Here is a 25,133-nt window from a genome sequence, read left to right as displayed (position 1 = left end):
AAAGATGCAAGATAGGACATTAGGTGGTACTTTTTAAAGCCTCATTTTGTAAGAAAATATTTTGGTATATTTGTATGCTGAATACAGCTCTATTTCTGCTGTGGCCTGTATCTCTCTGCTGTACCTATCTTGTTTAATTAAACCAGAGTTCACAGGGCTAAAGATTTCTTTTTGTTGTTTTTAGAGCTCTTGATAATGTTCTTGATTTTCATTAGCACTGTTATATATTAGGTTAGAAAGGAATATATAAAATAATTTCCTAAAATTATTTACATTCAGGTAACAATAAAAAAGCTAGAGCATCACCCTGATCTCAGCTTTGGGAGTAGCAGGACAGGTATTTACTGCTAAATATACAACCATGTTTTACCATACACATTGGGGCAACCAACAAAGTTGAAAGAAAAAAAAAAAGTAAACGTTCTTCCTTTCTTGGCCACAAAGGCTTTTACAAACCACTGAATAAGATTTATGGGCATAACAACATGACTGGGGACATGCTTGTGCTGTTCCTGGGTGCCTTTCTCAATGCTGTGGCAACCAGATTACCTCGTTTAAAAGGAAGCCCTTAGTCTACGCCCTCCTCTTGCCTGGACCCAGCTCACAGGATGGAAACACCTTTATCATAAGTATTATCATCCCACCGTGAGGAGAGGTAGAAACAGAAGTTGTTCAGGTGTCGTCTCTGCAAAGCCAATGGTGTATGTGGCCAGCAGCCCATCTTTCCACCCTGCTGTGAGGTCTGTGGGTGGCTCAGGAGAACAAGGCAGCCGGAGTCACCACCAGGAGCAGCTGCTGCTGGAGAAAGCCAGGCAGCACAGCGCTCCACCGGCACACAGCTCCTGGTCCTGCAAGGGCATCTCCGAGCCACAGCTTCAAAACGTGACTCAGTATTAGAAGGCAGATTTAAAGGAAGAATAACGCTGAGAAAGCATGAGCAGCACGAGCTGACTGAGGCAGCAGCAGCAGCTGCGGAGAGCGTGAGAAGGAACACTTGTGCAGATCACTGACAAGTTCAGAGATCTGCTCCAAGCCCCCCTGAAAGGCTCCAGCACACCCACATTCTGCAGTGCAATCTGAGATGGAATCTTCGGGCTTTAAACTCAGTATTTGAAGAGCTGGAAAAGCTGGAGTTTAGAGAGATCTCTCACGCTGTTCCCTCTTGCAAAGCAGGTTTTGCACACAACACACACGCTTCCCAAAGCGGATTTCACCGCAGTCCTCACAGGAATTCCAGACAAACACTACCTGTTAACAGAACAGCCCATTTCAGCAGAGGGATGCCTCCCTGCAATATTATTTCTAAAGTAAAACATGTTAAACATTAAGTTCAAATGTCAGGTTGGCTCAGGCCGAGCTAAACTTTAGCTTTAAGTAGCGTACAGCTGTTGTGCAATGTCAAAGCACGCTAAAAGCTTCCATCTCACTGGTTCCGTGCCCACGTGGAAGCCAGCCAGTCTTGATGACACAGAGAGGATACAGTAAAGCCTGTGTAATTACTGTTAAACACAAGAACTGTGCTAAAACCACACTTAGAATCTTCATTAACTCCACAGGAACAGGAAATCCAGAGGAGAGTCCCTCAGCCGAGGTACCCCAAGACACCAGGTACTTACTATAAATACCCCTCTTCTTGCAAAGCACGAGTGCTGAAGATCAAGTTCCAAAGAAAGGGAGCAAGCCCAAACTCTGCTTGCCCAGAGAGATGCCTGAGATGAGCAGAATTAATTAACAGTACATGTAAGGGGCGACCCAAGCACCCCCAGAGCAGCGTTGCGGGGAGCGCTGCACGAGCCCCACACTTCGAGTTGACCCAACACTGGTGTAAGGTAAAGCCAGTTCCCACTGCCTGACCACTTCCCCAGCTTTCTGGAGTAGACAAGAGAGCTCCAAACCCAGCCTGGAATATCCAGACAAACCTCTGAGAACGATAAACTTCACCGCTCATCACTTTGTGTTTGCTGACAAGCAGATCAGACCTTCTCCAGAGAGAAGTGACACACGTGTAAGGGATCTGAGGCACTGAAGCTGCCAAAGATCTATCTGGGACCCATCTGAGACATCTTCTCCAATAAAAAAACCAATGCCACTTTTAAAAGAGCAATGGTGCATACTAACAGACCTCCAGAAATATTTTTACAATTGAAACATTACACACAGTAACCGCTATTTATACTCCAATATGTCAGCCTTAAATATTTACTTTTCCACTCACTGGGTTTATATAAGATGCCAACAGAGCACTTTCTTGCATCATTTAAAAAGCTTATAGAAATTTAAAATTCTCTTAGCAATAAGGGAAAGTGTTATGAAACAATTCAAATGAAATGATGGGGGAGGAGGGGAATATTTGCTACATTTTAGGATGCACTTTTTTTTCAAAATAATGATCTTTTTTGCTCTATTCCTCCTGATAAAAGACTTTTTCTTTTTTTTTTAAATAGCAAACTGCTCTGAACTTTAACCCTCTCTCTAGGCTTTACATTGCTACATGGTAGCAGCAGCGCTATGTTATTCCCCTGCCCCAGGGGTCTGAAAAGCCAGCAATTCTAGTTAAGAGTAAGTAAATGTTTATACTTTCAATGTGCACATCCCAAGGCTGCATCGGGCGGTACTGGACATTTTTCCCAGAAAGAGAAGGGGCTGGGCAGCTGTATTTTGACAAGAAATGTTGTTTCCTTTTATGGCCCGCAGAGTCAGTGGCTGTGGTCTGCGTGGGGGGAAGGCTGTGAGCACCCCATGCTTCACCCTCTGGCCCTGCTGTCCCTGGGCAAGCTGCTCTTATAATCAGCCTGATTCCTCCCTTCCTACTACTCAAATATTTCGAGTGCAGAAGAGATGCTCAGGACAGGGTATTTCCATTTTGCTATTGAAAACCCCATAAATCTGGAGTTAAATTACTTGCAGTGAAGGTGGTTTCCAGGAGTTTCTTATGCCACCAGAGATGGAGGGATGAAAAGGAGCCAACAAGGGGTTTGCCTACTCTGCCTTTTGCACCTTTAAATTTTCATCTTATAAAAAACAGCTAAAATGAGTTTTGAAGAATGAATGCTCTGGACATGCACTGTCAGTTCATCAATGCTGGGACTGTGTAATGTTCCAGCCTGTGGCCCACATGAAATTAAGAAGTATGACTATGACCCTTCCCAATCAAGTTTTTGGCTGTTTCTTCGGGAATTTTGTCCTCATGGGACATTAACTGGACAACAGCAAGGAAGAAAATGAGAGACTGGAGCAAGTGGGAAAAGCCTGCCACTGACCTGCTGCAGGCTGACAAGGAACGCCTGGCTACCAGCAGATCTGCTGCACAAGTCTCACACAGTCCTACCCCAGACACTTACTCCCATTACTTCATTTAGTCCCATACTTTCAGCCTCTTTATTCCTTCAGTTGTACCAAAGGCAGAACCAACCCTTTTTCGTGGCCTCAATATCAGAGTGGAAACCTGGAAGGAAGGACTGGAAGGGAGGGAAGGGGCATGGGGAAAAGTAGGAAGCTGGAGGCAAGGAAGGAAACCATGTGTAAGATTTTGTTAAAGAAGGTCAACCAAATTTTCCAAATGGCAACTGGAAATTCAACAATTCTGACCTACATGGAGAGGGAAAGGCTGAGACACCATGCAGCCATCTGAACACTGCACCACCTCACAAGCAGCAAAGGTGCATTACCTCCCTGACTTGGAGGGTGAGGGAGCCCTGGGACAGGCTGCCCAGGGGGTGTGGGGTCTCCATCTCTGGAGAGATTCCAGCCCCGTCTGGACGCCGCCCTGTGCAATATGAGCTGGGGAGCTGCTTTGGCAGGGGGTTGGACCCCATGGGCTCTGGGGGTCCCTTCCAACCCCTGGGAGTCTGGGATTCTATGACTTCGAAAACCCTTCTCTTACCTCTGCCCCTCTCCTAAAACAAAGCAAAAGCCAAGTTTTTTGGATGAAGGTGAAGTCCAAGCAGCACCAGCAGAGAAGAGGCAGCCCGTTGCAACGTGTGCGTTTTCCCTTGTGTTCAGCCTGAATACAAGTTACACTAAGTTGCTGTAGCAACTGAGGGGTACAAGCTGAGAAGCATTCATGCCACGTTTGGACAACAATCTGTAGGGGTGTAGCTTTGCTGGGTAGCTATTTGCACAAGCTTACAGACGTGGGAAAACTGCAGAACACTGAAGGGAAACACGTAACCTCCTGTAATGGAAAATCCTGCCGAGAGAGAAGCATCAGGGCCCGTGTCAGGGCTGAGCACCAGCCTGGCCAGCGCTCTCCTGCCCTCTGTAAAACAACATCCAACTCCAGCAAGCCTGAGCAAACTGTTTGGCAGCTGGATGGAGAGATTAAAAGCAAAGCCCTGCCTCCTTTCCCTCAAAAGGCAGGCTGTAGATTACCGGACTAACCCTCAGGTCTATCCCAATTGCATCCATCCCACATGAGTGGGAGACCGGAGAAACCAGCCAGCAGCTCTTCCTGGTGCTTCCTGGGAACGTGCTGCATCGTACCAAGTTCACAAGGGCTTCAAATTGCTGGACACAGCTTGCTTTCCAGTAAAACAGTCCCAGTGAGACAAGGAGAACGGATTTATACCTCCACTTTTTTCCTCAATATGAATTTAAAACTTGGTACATGAGATTTATAGCTGGATAGATTAGAATGAGTTAGGGACACCACTCCCACTGTCATTCTCAAACTGCAAGTTCAACTCAAGGTATAACCTGAACAAGTTTGGGACTTGTGAAAGTCCAGTGTTTGTAGACAATGTTGAAGTTCTAAGGAGGTTACAATTGGAAATTTAAATAAACTGCTCTGGTACAGTTACATCAGACTTGAACAAAACCAATAGAAGCCAAAAGATTCAAATTCAGAGACATCAAAATACTGAGGGAACTGGATAGAAACACTGTATTAAACATGGCCCTGTATGACTGAACAAGGAAATCTGAGAGATAAAGATTAGGAAAAGTGCTGCAAAGAAATCTTTTGGCAAGAGCCCTGCTATATATGGATCAATACAACCCCCCAGAACTTCCCAAGCCCTTTAAAAATACAGTACTGTGAGACATCGATTTTCCTGATTATGAAAATACACAGAATTGGGTGGTTTTTTTTTAAAAAAACCCAAAACCACACGCCTGTAACACCATACACAGCCACAGTGGGAGGGCAGGAGGGTGAGAGAGTCAAGTTTTAGGTACCTAAAAACAGCCCTTGAAGAGATCCTCCCCACAGGATATTTTCATCTTAAGTCACATGGTTTTTCTAAGGTATTTTTATTTAGTCTCCCTGTAGGTAACTGCCAGGACAGAACTGCTAACATGACATCCAGTTAATTATGTGATGTCTCCCCCCTCACAGCCGAGAGAGACATTAAGTCTGAAATATGACCAAGGAAGTCGCTGGGCTCACGGTACTCAGAGCACATGCTCACACACGTGCATTGTTTCCATCACTTGCCAGCTCTGTCTCAATCAAAAAATCACGTTTATTTTCTTAATCTTTGATACTTAGTGGCTTATCAATAAGCAAGCCTATACTCTTGTACTAGTAGATAAGAAAAAGAATAAAATTAAGAAGAGAAAATATTTAAGAAAGGTTCTTGATACACACGTGCTCCTGCTCACACCCAGCCCAAGTGAAAACAGATCTCCTGCTGTCGTGGCTCATGTTTTCACACAAGTCACCTCTGGTTTTTTCACTTTCACCATACTGTTTGCAATGTACATTTGGAAAATATACAGAAAGAATATGCAGTTACAGCTGGTTTGGTTCTGCAAGTTTAGACAGTGTGAGTGAAGTTTCCAATTCAACAGATCTAGAAACGTTATGGCAACGTTTGCAGACCAGAGTGGAATAAATTCCAACAACAAATACACTTGTAATCATCAAATAGCTTATTATACAAGTGTACCCACAACAAAACCACCTTCAGACAGGGGATAAGAGGCGCTGGCTGGAAACCCAGGGCAGGCTAACTGGAGTGGGATTGGAGTTGGCTGGCCAAGGCAAACAGAGATAAGCCCAGACAGAGAAGACATAACAGAGAGATTTGCTCAGGAACAGGCAACACTGGCCTGGACTGTCACATCTACCTGCCAGGGACACCGGCTGCCTCGGCAGCAGAGGCTCCACTTCACTGACAGATATCCAGCTGTGATCCTGGCATTTTATATGCCTGCAGCATCCAAAGGCTTTCACATCGACAGCAAAATAACCCCCCAAATCCACCAGCTTCCAATGCTCTCCCCAGAGCTACCAGAATCAGAGCACTTGATTCTGTTCCAAGTGTGTGTACGAATCCCACCACATGTTGCATCTACACCCATAGAAGAAACTCCAGTAAGGAGAGAAAAGACAAGAGCTGAAAGGAACAAAAGCTGAAGGAGGGAAGGGTTAGATGAGGTATTAGGGGGAAGTTCTTTACAGAGAGAGTGGTGAGGGGCTGGAACAGGCTGCCCAGAGAGGAGGTGGGTGCCCCATCCCTGGGGGTGTTCAGGTCCAGGTTGGATGGGGCCCTGGGCAGCCTTGTGTAGCTCCAGGCCTGGAGGTTGGTGTCCCTGCCTGTGGCAGGGGGTTGGAGCTCTGTGATCCTTGGGGTCCCTTCCAACCCAGACCAGTCTGGGATTCTATGAACACCAACTCTGGGAAGCACCTTGCTCCACTCAACAGCAACCAGTTACCTGCTCCACACCACACTGGTACCCCAGAAATGGGTACCACAATGCCAACATACACCTGGGGCCCCACTTTGCATCTTGGGTGAGAAAACCTGCACCCACGAGCAGCCAGGGCTCCTCTGGGCACACACCATTGGGCTGGGCTACCACAACTGTGGGGCACTAAACTTTGGTAGAAAGGAAAGGCACAGCTTTGGTATTACATTATCATTACTCCATGCAGCTTCTCATGACAGCAAAGATCATCTCCAACCATTTCAAGTGGAGCAATTCTCTTCTATTCTGTGTCCTGGGCAAGTCAGAGGTCAGGAGACCAAAAAAACCCAACAAAACAACAATCTCCCCCTCTGCTCCCCCCAGTAAATCAGCAAGAGTCTTGTGCCAAGTTATTTGAAAAGAGGATTAAAATTCTTTTAATGCCATCGTGCTGAAATAATGCATCTTTATTTACAGCAGCACAACTAAGCTTTTATAGCAGCAATCAATCACTGTTCACAGCTCTCTGATCCTTTCTAGAAGGTGGTAAGTTGTGTTCTGTCAGAGCCTGAAAGACTGCTGACCAGCCCCTGCGCTCACCTGCCCAAGGCCAGACACCCAGACAAGCCCCAACTCTGGTTTCTAATTCTTCTAGGACTGAAAAAAAAACCCAAAATGAGATTTAAGGACTGAACAAGAGCCACCCCCCAAAAAGCAATTCAGGTCAGTTTTCTACAGATCTCAATTCCTTATAATCTCTTTCCTCACACTGTCACCCAACAGCCCTTTGATTGCCACTTGTCCACCACCCCCCAGTTTTTCTAAACACCATCACAAATTTCTGCTCTAGTTTACTTCTCAGAAGATACAATCTAATGGGGAATTAAAAATACAAAAGAAAATTTAGGAATAATTACTTCCTCTTAATAGCTTTCATCCCATTAAAATACTTCTGCTGCTGTAATGCCTACAGGGCTTATCTTCAGTTGCAAGAGAACAAAGAAAACAAAGAAAATAAACACTGAAAATTTATCTGAAAAGCCACAATATTTTGAGAAAAGCTACCATGGTGCTATGGGGCCTTGGAAACTTGCAGAAAATAGGTGAGATATTGCTCAGAACTAAATTTTGATCTTCAGATTGACAGCTAGAAAGCAAAATAGTACCAGGATCTGTAAATCCTACCTTTCCTGCTTCACAACCTGTTTCACATCGGAGGCACTACTACGACTCCGGGCACAAAGTCCACCACTACCTCCAGCTGCTTATGCTTGTGAATTCTTCACAAACAAACATTAAAGGACATTAAAGTAAATTAAAAGGGGGAAATAAACTACAGCACTGACATAGGATCAACTACAGGACATTTCAAATAAAAGCACAGAGCTGTTTTTAATGGGGGGATGACGATGGACGGTGACACTGCTGGGTTTTTTTATAAAGGACTCTGGTTCTCTTCCAAGTTTCACGTTCCAGCCTGAAAATAACTTCTTAAAACAGCTGTCAGGTTTTTTTGGGGGGAGGGAGAGTGATCCAACAGCAAATAAGAGCCTTCTTTAGAGCTACACAAGTCCTACCATAGGTAGTAGCTTGTGCTTCACTAGGAAAATTCAGCTCCGATGCAGCACCTAAAATCCTCCATCAAGAACCTAAAGGATCATCTGAAAAGCAAAACTAACCCACACTGGAGCTCACAAAACAGAGAAGCACTATCATCCCTGTAGCTCAGACCACCATGGGAACTGATCATCCACCACTTGACCAAAACTCAGCCATTAACCTTCCTTTCACTTCAGGCTCTTTTGAAACATTTTCTCCCCAAGTAACTTCTTAGATTTTGGGGTTTTTTTTTCATGTAAAATGCCAACATATTTAAAAATCAAGCAGAATTAATGCTCCAAATCTCCTAAGAGTATACTCTAAGGGCAAAGAGGAGTGAACTCAACAAGCTGCAAGGAGCCACATCAGCACTTACCTTCCAGGTTCCATGCGTCCCTACAGACTTGGTCTCTCTGCTCTCTTGGCTCATAAAACCACAACGATAACCATGGGGGGGGTGAGGGGGCTGTGTGTACAAAATCTCCCATTTCTCCACACACAGAGGAGAGATGTTCACATCAGAAACAGTACTGACATAAGCAGTCATGCTGAGTAGTATCTGTATTCAAAACAGCCAGGTATTAGCTGGATACATTTACCGAATCAAGGAATTCTTCTCCACCCAGGACAAGCAGAGGCTCTCCATGTTTCAAAGGCTTGGAATTTACTTGGGGGAAAGCTTACTGAAAAATTACAACAAAAAACATCTTGGATATGCTGTTGCTGTTGCAGTATGGGGTTTCTTCCTGTCTTCAACATCCATAAAGTTAAAATTCTTTTCCAGGTAACAGCACGAATTGCCCCAAACTCTAGGCAGCACCAGAAAATCTGAAACCATTAAAGGATCACTTCTTTCTTCCCAAATAAATGTCACTTAAAACTCCTCTCTCTTCTAGAGCTACTGGAAGATTGCAGCAAGAAAATCACGATGCTTTGTATTAAAGAGAAAAGCCAAACCCCTGAAGAACAGAGCTCATGACAGCTCCTCTCTAAGCCTCGAGGCACAACACAGCCCAACCAGGGGCACAAGAACTAAATCCTACACAGAAAGACACGACTAGGAAAGCATCACTAAGGATGATCTGCCACCCAAGCAGAGCAAAGCACAGCACACACCAGCTGCAGGAGAAGGGGCCAAATACTGCACCTACCCATATCCACGCAGGGAGTTCAGTGCAGAACCTGAGCCCCTTCAATCCGGTTTTGGAATGCCGCCTGCTGCCTCCACAGTCCCCATCTCTTGTTCTAATGTCCAGACACACATTTACCTTTATAAGACCTCAAATTATTTTATAGCTTATTTATACTGCCATACCATAAAGGGAAAGCACAATTTGCCCCTATATTCCTCCTTACTTCAGCGTGGGGACAAACATGCTATGGGCAGAAACGTGGGACTGCAGTGGGATACAAGGAAACATTCCCATCTCAGCACAAAGAGGCTCTGCACCTGCAGACAAGCAGCATCCAAGACAGAATTATCCAGCAACATCCTCTATGCCCCAGGAAACTGGAATACAAATTATAACTACTCACTATTTAGTCTATCCAGCTCTGCTACAACACCAAGAACCTGGATGTGGGTACACACCTCCAATACAGCATTTTGGTAATCACTGCCAACAAATCATGAGGGCAGGTTCTTATCAATAACTGAGCTCAGGGCCTGACATGAGGCACATATCGTGTCTCACTCTACCACAGAGATGTTTTAGAAGTGAAGACGCATACTATTATAAAAGCAAGTGTAGAGTCCTGCACCTGGGAAGAAATAACTGCTGGAATCAGTACAGGCTGGGGGTGACCTGCTGGAGAGGAGCCCTGTGGAGAAGGACCTGGGGAGCCATGAGCCAGCAGTGTGCCCTGGGGGCTGAGAGAGACAATGGGATCCTGGGGGCATCAGGAGGAGTGTAGCCAGCAGGTCACAGGAGGGGATCCTCCCCCTCTGCTCTGCCCTGCTCAGGCCCCACCCAGAGTGTTGTGTCCAGTTCTGGGCTCCCTGGGATAAAACAGACAGGGATCTCCTGGAGAGAGTCCAGAGGAGGCTACAGAGATGATGAAGGGCCTGGAGCATCTCCCCTGTGAGGAAAGGCTGAGTGAGCTGGGGCTGTTCAGCCTGGAGAGAAGAAGACTAAGGGGGGACCTTGTTAGTGTTTATCACTATCTGAAGGATGGGATGCAGGGGGAAATGGGCAGCCCCTTTTCAGTGTCTGTGGGGACTGGACAAGGGGCAATGGCTGCAAGTTGGAGCACAGGGAGTTCCACAGCAACATGGGGAAGAACTTTTCCCCAGTGAGGGTGAGGGAGCCCTGGGACAGGCTGCCCAGGGGGTGTGGAGTCTCCATCTCTGGAGAGATTCCAGCCCCGTCTGGACGCCGCCCTGTGCAATATGAGCTGGGGAGCTGCTTTGGCAGGGGGTTGGACCCCATGGGCTCTGGGGGTCCCTTCCAAACCCTCTGAGTCTGTGATTATTGCTAGGGATTTAAATGTGGGTTTAGGAGTCACATAGTAGAATATACAAGTAGGAATCTCAGTTACAGGAAGCCAGTGCTTCATCGTCAGAAAAATAATGCAGTCTGATGTCTGGACAACAGGCCTTCAGGAATGGGCTGTGAGCTAGAGATGAGGAGTTCATTCCTTAAGAAACTAAAGATAGGGACTCCAGACAGAGTCCTCAAACCAAGCACCTGGATCACTCTTACCACAGTATCCACGTACAAGTAACATAAATTTAATCCACACCAGCTATTCAAGTGCCTGATGATCTTTCCAGACTGCACACTGTGCCCATGTGGTAGATCTTTATCCCCTGACAAGGGAAAGGAAGGAGTAAACACTAGAGAGTAAAATTTTATCCTCCGCTTGTTACAATTCAACTATATATTAGTATAAAAGCTTCCAAATGTATATAAATCAAAACATTTTATTATTTTAAACTTTCTTTTAGAAAACTTTTAAAAGGAAGGGAGTTTTCTTGGCTTTACAAGACATGGCAAAATCGCATCACAAAGAAAAAGCTAACTGTGCTCAAAGCCAAAACCTATTTCTTCACCCTACAAGGCTACCTACCATCACCAGCTCATCACAGGGATGGGATCCTCACTGGTTTTGCTAGGTAACAGCCCAATGCTGACTTGGAGCTTCCTAGATGTGCACACTCACATCCCCCTGCCGCGCAGAGCGGGACGGCACATCTGGAATAAGTTACTGGCACTACTGGCTCACTGCTCCCTGCCTGCGCTGTGCAAGAGTGCACCTCACTGGGGCTCCTGCCACCGGCTCCTCCTCAGCTGCAAAGCCCAGGTAGCAGCACAGACCTCTTCATTAATTCAACACCCCTTCTTCCCTGAGAAGTGCCCCATTCTATAAACAACCATCAAAGGATTAACCTTTTCAATGACCATCAGCTATGCTTCACTGGCTAATTTTCCATGACATCATCTTCTAACCCCGTTGCAGCAGAGTTGTAGCTTTACATACGCATTGAAAAGTCAATAAAAACTCATATAAATGCTCCCAGCCATCCTTCTTCTGACCCCACAGTCTGTGTTATAGCTTTAACTCTCATACTCTGTGTTCCTTATATACTGATTCAACTACAGACAACAGCGAGGGCTTCTAGTGCGCTACTTATACCAGAGACAAGCTTTTTCTACATTTGAAGCTGTCTTATTATGATAACCTATAGACATACCTATTAACTGTAGTTCCTGAATTATTGAAGTATTTCCCCCCCACAGACTGTTGTGTTCCTGTAACATCCCAAAGATCTCATTTAACACACAGGGGATGGAGTGATTTCCACACATGGGTAAGTCTGCTATTAAAAACACCCAGCTCTCCTTTGAAACGAGACAATTACCAACTGCCAACTTGAACACAAAGCACCATTTGAATTAGGAGGATTTAGTGTTCAGAAAGCCGCACCAAACCCTGGTGGGGCATTGTCCAACTCCTGGGCTTCCTAAGCAGCCCAAGAATTAACAAATCCTTTACTCCAAAGGGGCCAGACAAATAACGCGCTGTCAGCACAACCTGACGCCGCACAGCCGTCTCCATTACACCAGAGCCACTCACACACACACACACCTCTGACTGCACCGCCTGCGTGCTTGTCTATGGTGGGTATCAGGCTCGTACAAGTCAAATAATTATCTAAGCTGCAAAATATGTATGTAATGCAGTTTACTCAAGTGTTTATCAAATAGGCTACTTCAAAGCCGCACTGGGGAGCGCGGAAGCCTAACAGGCAAATATCCTAACTTGGGAAAAAAATCTTTATCTACATTTTAAGACAATTTCCAACTTTGTCACCTCCTGCAATCTTGGAAAGAATTAAATGTCTAACAGATGTACTACATTTTAAATATAGCCACATCACGCACACAGCTTTTTATAACCCTCTGAAAACACTGTGCCTGATCAAAAATGTCTTCCGTATGGTCTGATTCACTTTCAGTACCCCATTATGGACACAAAATCATCATCCACTCCTGCACAGCAAACAGCCATCCCCAAACCACCTCTAGCTCTGAGCCGGGGGTTAGCACAAGCACAGCGATCACCCCAGTGCTACATCAGGGCTCAGAAACCGGCACCGTTTGCTCAGGGGTGTTGTTTTTTTTAACAAAGCACCCTTTGTCTCCTCCTTTATGTCCTTTTCCCCATCCCTTATCAGTCACAATGAGCATGCAGATTGTATTCAAACACACAACCGCTGTCCCTTTCCAGAGGTGGTCTCCTACACACAGCTCTGCAGAGCTGGGCAGATGCCGCGCTGTAAAGGTGAGCGCACTCTGAAAACCCCTCTTAGATGTGGCTCCCGCCTTCTATTGTCAACAGGAAGATTTTATGATGTTCCCTATTAAAGAGGGATAGCCAAGCTAAACTTTTCTTTAAGAAAAATGCCACCCATTTGAAGAACATGTGGCCATTTGTGATGCAAGAATTAAGCCCACTTGCCACGCTGATTAAACATGCTTCGAGCACCCAACTATCTGGAAATAACAGACTGCAAAGAAGATTTTCACGTAAGAAACACCCCAAGGATGTACAAATTTACTGAAATGTTGCCTATACACATATCTATGTGTATGAATGTATAAAAAGCCAAGTAAGAACACCCTTACACAATGCAGTTTTGGACTTCTTTGTGGAAAACTACGGTCAAACACTAAATTAAAGGATTGACACAGGTAAGAAAACATGACTCCAGCACAGACTAGCAGACCGTTTGTTTCCCACTGTATCCACAGCAAATTCCAGCAGCAACAATGTTTCATAACCTAAGAGGTCTATGTTCTTTTCCCATCCTCAGCAGAAAACCTCAGCTAAGGATCATTACAGCTCCCAGAACCTGAGGTGAGGCATGGGGCGTGTGTGTGTTTCTCCTGAATGGTTTACTGGGGTTATGAAACAACTTCCAATGAATTTTCTCATCCTCATGCGGTACTTTTAAGAATGCTGTCTGCTTCTGGCTGATCCCACACTGCCAAGCAGCAGCATTCAGTATTATTTTGTGTAAATTCTGCACACTTTGTGTGCGCAGGAGAGAGCAGCTCTTTCATAACCTGCACCTCAGTAGCCAGGTCAGTCTCAAATAGGGAGTCAGAGCAAAACAAGTACAACCCCTCTGCTTCCCTGCATATTGTTATGAAATCAGAACCAAGTCTTAAGAACTGGAAATAGGTGGGAGAGGTTACAAAACTCTTGGATCAAAGTCTGATTACCCGCTGGTGTAATCTCGCCGTGGGCGTGTGCGACACTTCCAAGTCTCCATCCTTCTCCTGGAAGGCTGTGGCCATTCCTCCTCTGAGCGCGCTCGGAACACAGACCTCCCAGAAACACAGACAGCTCTTCCTAAGCATCACGCTGTCTAAACAAAGGAAATTGGGAGCTAATGTTCTACCTGCTCTCTTTGCAAATAATGCCCTTACAGGAACATTTCCTCATGACATCCTGTCAGGCCCTGAGCATTTCCAAAAAGATTTATGCCCTGTATGTGTGTCCAAGTCGGTCAGGGGTTAAAGACACTTAGTACCTCACAGGGCAGCCGCACGTGTCCATTAAACAAGGGCTACAGAGAGCAAGAATTTGATTCCAAGAACTACTGGGAACAGCTATGCAAAAGCTGACGGGGGAGGTCTTTTAAAATAGTGCTCCTAATGCCATGATCAACTCCTAGTCTGTATAGGAGGCATATGCATCTAGGTCAAACTTCAAAGCTGCGCATTTAGAAAAGAACAAGATTCCATTCCTGACTCAAACATCCTTGTTTACAGAATGAATGTAACAAATTAAGCACCCAGGATCAGAAGCAGAGGTCTTCCTGACTCCTGCAGGCTCAATCAATATGTGATACCATGTTTGATTTCAATTAGAGCCTTTTTTTGGGTGCTTACCGTGCAGTTAAGCACAATCAACCAAACCACCACCATTCTGGCTCTTAAAACATATGAATAGTTAATATCATTGTTATTGATTATCGATTAGATTTGCTTTCCCCTTTCTCTTCCTCCCTCTCTTTCTTCAGGAGAAGAAACAAGCAGTTTTTCTATTAAGATGTATAAGATAAGTCTGGAAGGAAACTGAGTCTTTATGGACTTTGCTACAAACAGCTGGATTTGAACACTTCCAGGCTATCTTTCCATGTGGACCTCTGGTTTAAGGAGTCACATGGCCAGCAGGAACCTTTCAGCCCACAGTGACATCCACACAAGTGAATTTGAGTTAACTTCAGCTGACAGGGGAACATAACTAACTAGATAAGAAAAGCAAGCTGCTCTCTGATTACTAGATACTCAAGAAGTTAAATGTACAGCAAGACATTTTCCTTTGCGTGTTTCTGTACGTGTGAAGCAGCAGGCAGGAGGAAAGATCTATTAGGAAGCTGATGGACTAATTTACTCCATTACTTCCATTGCACTGTTCCAATTCTGGAGGTTTTGTAAGTAAAGTTATTTACGACAATAGCATGATTTCTAAATTTATCTAGTTGAGTTGAAAACAACAGCTTCAGAAGTGCAACAAGAGGAACAGTAAGTGCTATCAGGGAAATAAAGACTTGCCATAAAATCATTGTTACTTACATGGTTTGCTAAGAATTCCCAAATTAAGTTACTGTAGCAAACAGAAGCCCAAAAAATTTTCAGGCAGTCGGAAGGAGTGTTTAAAGTCCAGGATGACAGCTGAAGAAAAATATCTTGGCCATTTTGTTCCTTCAGTCAATTCAGAACCATGCACAATACCTGTCCCTAAAGCCACGTATCTAGTAGTCCTACTGCTCCTGGTTAAAACACTTCAGGGAAAAAAAAAATGACAGAATTCATTTGACAAAAGCAACTTGGCAGAGAAGAGCAGTACAGTCAGTACCTGTGCCCCACCGCGACAACCAGGTGAAGCGAAAGCTGTAGAACTGCAGGACCATCTCCAGTCTATACTTCTCTTCCAAGTGCCACTAGGTTTTCACAAATTATTACTCAGGAGCAAGCAGTTCCACTCTCAAACCCTGTGTGGCTTGCTTTGAGATCCACCAATTTCCTCCAAAGCTAGGAAACAGCCATCACAACAACGCACACTTATGGAACAGAACCCGGTAAAACGTGTTAATGAGACTCTATTGACTAGCTGGCTTCTCTGCAATACCAACACCCACTGGAAGTTATGAATTTAAAGGCTGTGAAAATTTTATATTTCTTTCTTTTCAAAGGACAGAAATGAGATTGAAAATCAGCTAAAAATAGCCGAGAATTTTCAAGTGTCAGCTGTAACGGAAAGAGGAATGGCTGTCTCTCCTTACAGAGCCAGGATGGATGGACTGAGCCTGTGAGTCAGGATTAAAAGAGAGCTACCTTAGACACAGCCTGGAGGTGGGAGAAAATAATTCTGGTTTACTAATTTCAGTAACATTCCAGGACAATCTGCAGCAACTTAAAATCCAATGAAATTGTGCTTCATTTATAAGTGGTAAATGTAAATTCTTACCTTGCCTGCCAGAAGTAAAAGTGAAGTACATATTGTGAAATAACTGAAGAAAGAGCTTTAAACAACCCATTCAAATCATGCATCCTCCTCATGACAGAAGATGAATATAAATTATGTGTCTTTGACTTTGTTTTGTCTTTTCCATCAATCTTTTCCCCCTAAAAGCCACAGTGTCAAGGCTTTTATTTAAAGTTCTCTTGCATTTAAATAGTCCCTCACCTACTTCAGAAGATTCACAGGCTTGAATGGGAAGAAGGAAGAAGAGAGCTCTGACTTAGTATTTGTAGGGTAACCTGTTTACATTGCAGCATGTATATTTTGGGTATCCAGGGATAAAAAACAACCCATAAATGAAAAACTCCACACGTGATGACCATGGAATGCAGCCGAAGCCACTGTGTCCCTCCAAAACAAGAGGACCTCAGATTCCAGCACCTTCTAGAACGAACCTCCACTGCAATGCTCACTTCAGTTCTTCCAGGATGGATGTGTGGTACCCAAAGTTCATTCTACACCACTTCCATAGGGCTTAGAACAGCAGAGCTGTAACACTACAACCCGACTGTCAGCACTGCAGCTGGTGTCAGGACACACAATAAATGGAAGCTGGAGCCCACACTGCTAAACCAAACCTATGGTTCATCTCCACCCTGTACAGAGTGACAGTCTGATATAGGCAGTTAGTCCCTGGGAGTTATTTTTCACTGCATACAGTTAAATTTGCCCTGAAGTATGCTATCAGAACTCAAAACCAACATCCAAGTTTCCCTTAAATGATAAAAACAGCTTAAATGTGAATATTTTCTATTTGAGGGTTGTTTTTTTTTCTGCTTGGTGTTGCACAAATAAACCCAAGAGCAGCTCACCAAATTTCCTCAAAACACAGAGGAATTGTGACTCTCCTGCAGAGGTCACAAAACCTCCCCAAGCAGCAAAGCTGATCCATCCTGATGCACAAACACACAGGTTTACTTTCAGAAAAAGATACATCACCACATCACGTGGAATATTTGGGCAGCTCAATAATCGCTACATTTTCCTACAAAGCTGCTTCTTCTGTTTACAGCTACAGAACTCATCTTCACCACGTGAAGACTTGACACAGAACCAGGCTGAGCAGCTACAGTCACTAGTTACCTCCTGGTTTTTTGCTATTTTACATCGTAAAATTACAGATCCCATCAAGAAGTTCAATCCCTGCAGAATTTCCTTCTTCCCAGCAATACTCAGTCACGTGCATTGCCTCTAATTCTTTCTGTATCACTTAATAATTTTCATTTTCTAAACACAGGAGTGGAGTTAACCTGTGCACCATGTTTTAGTTTCAGCCCTGCGCTTGCAAACGAGCTCACGAAGCACTACCTCAATAGAAACAGTTAATAGGGCCAATTATGAAAAATTGATAAAATTCACTAGTCATTAAAATTTTCCATCTCATCAGCACTCAGAATTTAGTTTGGTGGAAATACATACACATGCCTACTTCATTACCACTTAAAACCAGCCCTGGTGTTTGTTCTAGCTATCAATTGTTGCCTGACTATCAGATCAGCACCAGAAGCACACAAATCCCAAATTACAATGCCCACCACAAACGAGTTCATTAACTCAGGATCTAAAGATTTCTTGAGCATGATGAAACTAGAGGTTGAACAGGAGGACCTGTGCAGCAGCTAACAAGGCACAAGTACCCTGACCTCCTGTGCTCACCCCAAAACCACTCCCTAGTTAGAAGCTGAAGCTGCTCTTAGCCAAGCCAAGGAGCGGAGATGAATCTGTGCAGAGCTCTCTGCAGAGCTGTCCTGCTGCCACAAGCTGTCTAGATTTACATGACACCCAGCAGGCTGGGCACAAAAAGCAAGGAAAACTTTCATCTTATCTTTCCTCTACCTATGAACTTCCAGAAACACCACAGCTATGGGTCCTCTGTCCAGTAAGAGACAACGATGGGGTGAACAGGGAAGACCTCGCTGCTGTCAGGGTATAATCGTGATCTCCTCCTCATCAGCTGCAGAGGGGAGGAAGGGAAATAAAATTCAATTACTTTACCTCTTCATAACCTCAACTGAGACTTTTGTCATTCAGGAAAACCTGCCCTGTGTTCCCTGTAACCCAAACCTGAAGCAGCAGAGTATCAAGTCACCAGGCAGAGCTGCATCCCGTGGGCTGCCATGGGAGAAGCAGAGAGCCTTTAATTACATCAAGCAAAACAGTGACTTTTATAACTGATCTGCTTTCTTTAAAAAAACGTTTAAAAGTAAAGCAGATATTAAAAGAAACCGAGAACCATGCAAGATGATACAGTAAGGTGCAAATCTTTGATTTATCAGGAACAGCCACCAGTTCCCACAGGTGAACTGGTGGGTTTTCACCTAGCAAGCAGAGAAAGCTGACCTTCCCTCTGAAGACATCAGCAGCTTGGTTGGGTTAGCCAGGTGAGAGCACACAAGATCCACTCATGCTTTCTCCCATGATCAGGGAGGAAAAGCATGTCTGTGTGTTGAGAAATCCAGCGACAGAGCCGCTCCTCAAGGCAAACCAAACCAAACAAGGAGGTGTCTACAGACAGTTTGGGAATTATTTTAATGGGAACTTCAATAACAGTGACTCTTATTAGAGCATCAGCATACGTATAAATGCCCCAAATGAAACCACGGTTCCAGTGTGTTATGCTCTACAAACACAGACAGCATCTTGCCCCAACACGCTTACGTATTCTGAGCACTAAAAGCAGCAAAAAAACAAGATGCCAGTGACCCTGGTGTTTCTGGAAGAATCACTGGGCTGGCAAAGAGCAATATTGTGACCTCCTAACTAACAAGAAGGAGAATGCAAACAACCAAGAAGAACAGAGCAAAATAAAAACATTTCCATAAGCAGAATTCTTCTCTTCCATGAAGACACTTCTGACTCTAGAATTCAGAAGGGGCAGGTTAACAGGTATTAGGTGACTCTAAGCATCTCACAGTCCAAAATAAATTTATTTGCTAGGAAACCTCACAAGAATACAGGAAAAGTGACTTGTCTTTTTGCCAAACCCCATGGCAAAATTATTATGGAAGATACAACTGAACTAATGTCTAGGATTTAATCAGTGGACCTCAAAAAACTCATCACAACACTGCTCTCCTGCGCTGTTCTCACATCCAAGGGGATCAAGTGCTGTGAAAACAGATGGCCTAAGCAATCCTAAAACAAACCACACAGCCTCCAGAAACAGGCAAAAACACTGTAAGGTCATCCCTGGCTTGCTTGCTTTCTTGGTTTGGTTTATACACAATCTACTTAATTCAGAAGTCAGAAACAGGGGGGAACATACCAGAGCCCCACATATTGTAATAAGGAACCAGGGAAACAAAGGAGGAAGAAAAGGTATCTCCACCCCAATATTTTGGAGAGAGACATTTAGTTTTGCCTCATCTGTTACAAAAACCATGGGGAGCAGCACTGGGACAGCTCAGGGTACCCCTGCAGAAGTGTATCAAATGGGGGGGGGGGGGGGGGGGGCACGATTTCACTCTATGAAGAGTTTACTCTTTATACACAGCCTCAGAGATAGCTACCACCACTGCAGCAGCACAATTAAGAGATAATGCACTAGACACACAGCAGAAAAAAAAATAGGATATCATTAAGATACCAAATGTTGAAAGGAAGATGAGAAGTGAAGTACCGATAGGGAAACAAAGCTTATGCCTCTTATCTCCACAGCCCTTTCATACTTGCAAAGAGTGCGACATCTGACATAATTAAACAACCACAACAAACTTCCTCTTCTCTATCACTACTATCAATGACTTCTCAGGGAAGACAGTAAAGCAAAGCTTCCTACCAGCACCATCGTTCACAAAACTGAGCAGATGCTTGGCAGAGGACAATTAATTAAGTGGTGAAATCTCAGTGTACTCTAATAAATATCAGAGCTGCTTCTTAACAAACCCCTCCCCTGCAGCAGGCTCTAGATGCCAGCCTGTAGCACTGCTGTTTGGTTGCTGTTATCACTGACTTCTTCCCCCCGCCCACCGACCGATGCCAATTATCTGACAGCCAAAGTAACCTGACCGTGGAACAAAACAATGAGGAAACAGGGAAAAACGGGCAACTCCACAGCACCCATCACATGCCCTGAGGGTCTGGGCACGGGAAGGAAAGGGACTCCACATGCCACAGACCTGCAGATTAGGGTGGGCATGGCAGGAGCCTGCCTGTTTTAAAAGTACACACTGGCTCTGATTTCTGTAGCTCTATCAGACGTTGATAAGAAATGGAAGATAATTACAGATCCACTACAAATTACAAAAGGGAAAGAGGGGAAAAAAAAAACCCAGCCCATATTCCTTGCTCAAGTAATTCTTACCACATGCTCCAGCTGCCTTCATAGCTAGGTTTTGGGGTAAGAAGAGACCATTAAAATGTCAGTCTGCAAAGCATACTTCTCTCTAGATTGTATTTCAGTTTGTTCATCTGTAGTGCCCTGGCTAAAGCAGAACCTGTGAAAGGCACTCAGAGCTGCAAAATCCGAACTGCTGATGAGACACGGCAGCCTCTGTGCACCCTCTCACCATGAATGTAACCAGGGACAGAACAGAAGTCTGAGAAAGACTGAAAAAAGCACTGCTGGCACGGGGTGTAACTGCTCTGCACAGTGCTCCTGTGATCTCCTAGAAAATATGAGCAAATAAATAAAAATAAGTACTTCAGAGCTGTGCCATCAGTCCCCAGGGGTAAGTTCGTGGCACCGTGACAGCGAGTAAGCTTATAAATTTGGCAAAACTAGTGAATTTCATTTGTTGTTACCACACGGCCCTTCACTCTGCATCCGACTGCAAAGGCAAAGGGAAGAGAGAATTCAGGAACTTCAATATCACAGGGATGTGTCTCTACCACCCATTACATTTATTTCCACCAGAACAGCAAGATTCAGACACGACGACGTCTGATCCTTCTTTCTTGAAAGCACCCTTCCTCTGAAGCACATCAGTGGTGAGAGTTTTCAAGGAAATTCACTGAATTTGTATTTTTAGAACCTAAAGAGAAAGGCACAGCCCAGGGACACAGCTGCTTCAGTCCGATGGCTCCCAGCCACCAGCGTCCCCGCCGCCGCTTTTCCTCCCCGCAAGCCTCTCCTCTCAGCCCTGTTGCCCGACGCGTGCGGACAGGCAGCTCACCAAAAATAAGTGTTTGTGTCACAGCAAAATAAGCACCTGCCACAGGACCAGCGGCCTGCCCCACCACCGCTCTGCAACACCCTCCTGTCCTTACTCACTGACCTTTCCACAACCATCCTGGCCTGGTTCTGTGTTGGCTGCAACCAACACCCCTGTCCCCCGTTCACAAGGCAGTCCTACAGCTCCTTCAGTCTCCTCCACTCTGTCTTCCCTGCTCTACTTCCTAAAAATGAGAATGCTTATAGAAGAGAACGAATCAACTCACACAGCACAAAAGGGTTTGCAGCTTATCTCACTCCTATTTGGATGTGTCTGGCTCCCCACCTCCAAGCACTGCAGACAACCGGACCTCTGCGAGACAAAGGCACAGCACCAGAGAGACGCAGCTCTTCTGGAAGGGACAGAGAGTTAAACCCTCAGCACGTACAATCTCCCTGCACACGCTCCTAAGTGCTGCTAGAGAGCGGTCAAGGGTTTCATCTCAAAACGAGTATCTGTAGAGAAGTGGGACTCTCTACCCAAGGTATCAGGGGGCTGAAGGATCCCTTGTTTTCTTTTCCAAACCGCCAAATCTGCAGCTTCATCCCCAAATCCTTAGTGCTGCAGAAAGGAGAGCATCTGCCAGCTCTCGGAACCACCTGAGTAACTTTTTCCAGCCTAACTCCAAACTGTAACAACTTGCTGCATCAAACTGCCAAATCTACAGCGCTCCTTTCTCTCTGTGAATCCAGCTGTCATTTTTCCCAAATGCCTTCTCAGTCCCAACTCACCCAATGCCAAAAACAACCCCACAACTTTTCACAGATACACATAATTTCACAAAACACATATGCTCTGTGCGTGGCACACGAGGTAAATTACCAAGTTTACTTACTGAACTAAAGGATGACATACAGCAGTAAAACAAAAACCACTTGCAGACACAAAACACATTAACCTTCTCCTCCCAGCGATGTGGTAACGCTCACAAGGAGCGCTGTGCAGTTATGAAGTCTAAGTGCATTTTGAGTAGCCCAGAAGATACTCCACACTTATCTCCATGGCATCTTTTTTTTCCCCTGTAATTCCCACAGCGTTTCTGATCATCAGCATGTAGATTTAACGTAAACCACATTCAATTTGCAACTCAGCAAGCATCAAACATGCACTAGGGAAAACGTATTCCCTCATAAAAGGGGGGGGGGGGCAAAAAAGGTAACCAAGACCAAAATAAAAGCACGTACCTTTTAACTGGTCAGCTACCACGCTCTGTCCAACTCTCTCAATCACCTTCCCATCCTCCATTTCGTAACGATCATCCAAATATTTCGCAGTAGCTTCCGAAATATGGACCTTCCCAGCCACCCCAAGCTGCTCCATCAGATTGGCCAAATTGACATCGTTGGACCACACATCGAACTTGAACCTCCTCATCCCCAAAATGCCACACAGGACCGTCCCAGTGTGAACACCCACTCTCATGTTGACCATCTCTTTTTTCTCTTGGCAGAACTGCTCAATGGCTTTAATCATACCTAAGCCCATCTCGATGCAGCAGTAAGCGTGATCCGCCCGGGGCTCCGGGCAGCCAGCTACGCAGTAGTAACAGTCTCCCAAAGTGCTTATCTTCTCGCACTTAGTGTCCTCACACAGACGGTCAAAACGTCCAAAGAGGTCATTCAGGAGTCCCACCAGAGCGTGGGCTGACTTATTGGCACTCATTTTCGTGAACCCAACGATATCTGCAAACAAAATGCTCACTTGCTCGATCTGCTGCATTTTAAAAGGGCGGAAAATGATGGGGGTTTTCTGTATGGAGGGCTTCTTCTTCCTGTTTTTGGGGCTCGAGGTGGAATGACGTTTGATGGAGTTTTCACTTTCGTCATCCCCCTGCTTCATTAAGTCATCAGCTATTATTCTTGGCATAACAGAGTGAATCATCCGCTCTTTCAGGGCTTTTTCCACTTCCAAGTCTTTTCCATGCATGATGGATTGCCCCACTTTCAGGAATGTGCTTCTCGATCTAACTTCGGACATGATAAATAAATGAATGCCGATGGCATGGATGCAGATGTGCAGGAAGGCTTTGCTCAACAGCTCCCAGTAAACCACCCCGGCTCCCAGAGGTGTAAAACAGTTCTCATCGCGGAAGCGGTAACCAAAGGTCTCAAAGAGGACCGAGTACGACAGTCCCAGAAACAAGCTTAAATACAGGGGTAAGTGCATCACCGTGTAAAGCAACAAGAGCACTTCAATACACATAGAAAAACTGCCTACTTGAGAAAGACAAGTGTCTGTCGGATCTGCCGGGGGAGTCCGATTGGACATGTCACCACTTCCTGAGACAGGCTTCAGCGCCTGGAACTGCGGAGCCAGAGTCAAAGCAAAAACCAGGAGGGTGAGGATCAGCGAAGTCCACACGTAATGCCGGGCGTACGTCTTAGTGAAAGTGAACACAAAAAAAGCGACACATACCAAGAGGAAGCACAGAGCTGGCACCATGAAAACAATCTGCTTCTCTCTCATGTGTATGCCGAAGTAGATGCCCCAGAGCAGGCAGGCCACGCCGATGTAGAAGAGGGCATAGCGAAACCGGCGCTGGGTCTGTGGGAAGCATCTCTCCATGCAAGCCTCCTCCAGGTTGTTGGAGTCAAACTTGGGATTCCACCACTTGGAAGAGGCCCTCTCGAAGAGCTGCGGCAGCTTCTTCGGCCGGCGGAGGCCGGAGCCACCGCCGCCACCTCCACCGGCTCGGCGGGTGCCCCCTGACTCCCCCGAACTGCAGCTGGAGGAGATGCTGTACTTGCAGTGCTTGGAAGAGGAGCAGCCCTGGTGCTGCTTGGGGTTGATTTTCACCGTCACGCTGTTGCTGTCCCCGCTGGAGTCGCAGCTCACCTCGGTGCTGTGGTGATGCAGCAGCTGCTGGTGCGGTGGGGAAGCCATGTTGTCAATTCCTCCCGAAAAGCCCGCTCAGGAGTTGGGTCTCTCGGGCTAGGAAAGCCGCCCGGCTCCTCGGAGAGTCGCCTCTAGTCTCCTCCCGCCGCCACCGCCGCCTGCGCGGAGGGACGGCCGGGCAGCGCCGCGGCACTCCGCCGCTCACCGGGCTGGGCACGCAGGGCGCTGGGGCGCGGGCAGCCCCACATATTCCCCTCGCCTCACACGCCTCCGCCGGCCGGGCCGGGGCTGCCGCCCGCCGCTGGCCCCGCTCCCGCAGCCCTGCCGAGGCGGGGGGCGGGCGGCCGCTCGCTCAGTCCTGAGGGGGACGCGCCGGGCCCCCACCGGGAGGGGACCGCTCCTCCATGTCGGCTGCGGCTGGTGGCGGCTTCCTCCCCGCGCCCGCCGGGCGCAACTCCCCTCACGGCCGCCGCCAAGGGGCCGGCTCCCGCCGCGCCGCCTCCCTCCCTCCCTCGCCCGCCCAGCCGGGACGGCACCGGCGGCAGCCCCCCGCCGGCCTGCGCGGCCCTCCCCGCCAACGGGGCCTTGGGCCCTCAGCCGCCCCGCGCTTTCCTGGCGCCGCGGGCAAGCGCCGGGGAGAGAGAGCCACTGTCCCCGCGACGCCCCTCAGCCCCCGGCGCACGGCTCGGCCGCCTTCTCCTTCTCCTTCTCCTCCTCCTCCTCGCCTGCCGCGGGGCCCGGCGGGGCTGCTCCCGTCCCCCCCTCCCGGCGGGGTGGTGCCGCGCCGCCGCGGGGAGCTCCGTGCCCTGGCGGGGGCCGGCCCGCCCGCCTGCGCGCCGCCGTGGGAGGGGAGCGGCGGGGACGCGCTCAAGCGCGGGC

At 46.5% G+C, this 25,133-nt stretch overlaps 1 protein-coding gene across 1 annotated transcript in view; it reads right to left on the bottom strand.

Moving 5' to 3' along the window:
* Window positions 1–24,321, bottom strand: part of ADCY9 (adenylate cyclase 9) — a 92,899-nt gene extending 68,578 nt beyond the window's left edge. Inside the window, exon 1 of the mRNA XM_084270971.1 lies at window positions 22,604–24,321. Within this exon, the coding sequence (XP_084127097.1) occupies window positions 22,604–24,302 (1,699 nt within the window). The 5' untranslated portion in view covers window positions 24,303–24,321. The remainder of the gene's footprint in view (window positions 1–22,603) is intronic.
* Window positions 24,322–25,133: the final 812 nt, after the last annotated feature.

The sequence above is a fragment of the Gallinula chloropus genome (genome assembly GCF_964237585.1).
Source record: "Gallinula chloropus genome assembly, chromosome: 15".
NCBI lineage: Eukaryota > Metazoa > Chordata > Aves > Gruiformes > Rallidae > Gallinula > Gallinula chloropus.
The sequence above is the reverse complement of the archived record's forward strand: the minus strand, read 5'-3'. Positions and strand labels throughout refer to the sequence as shown.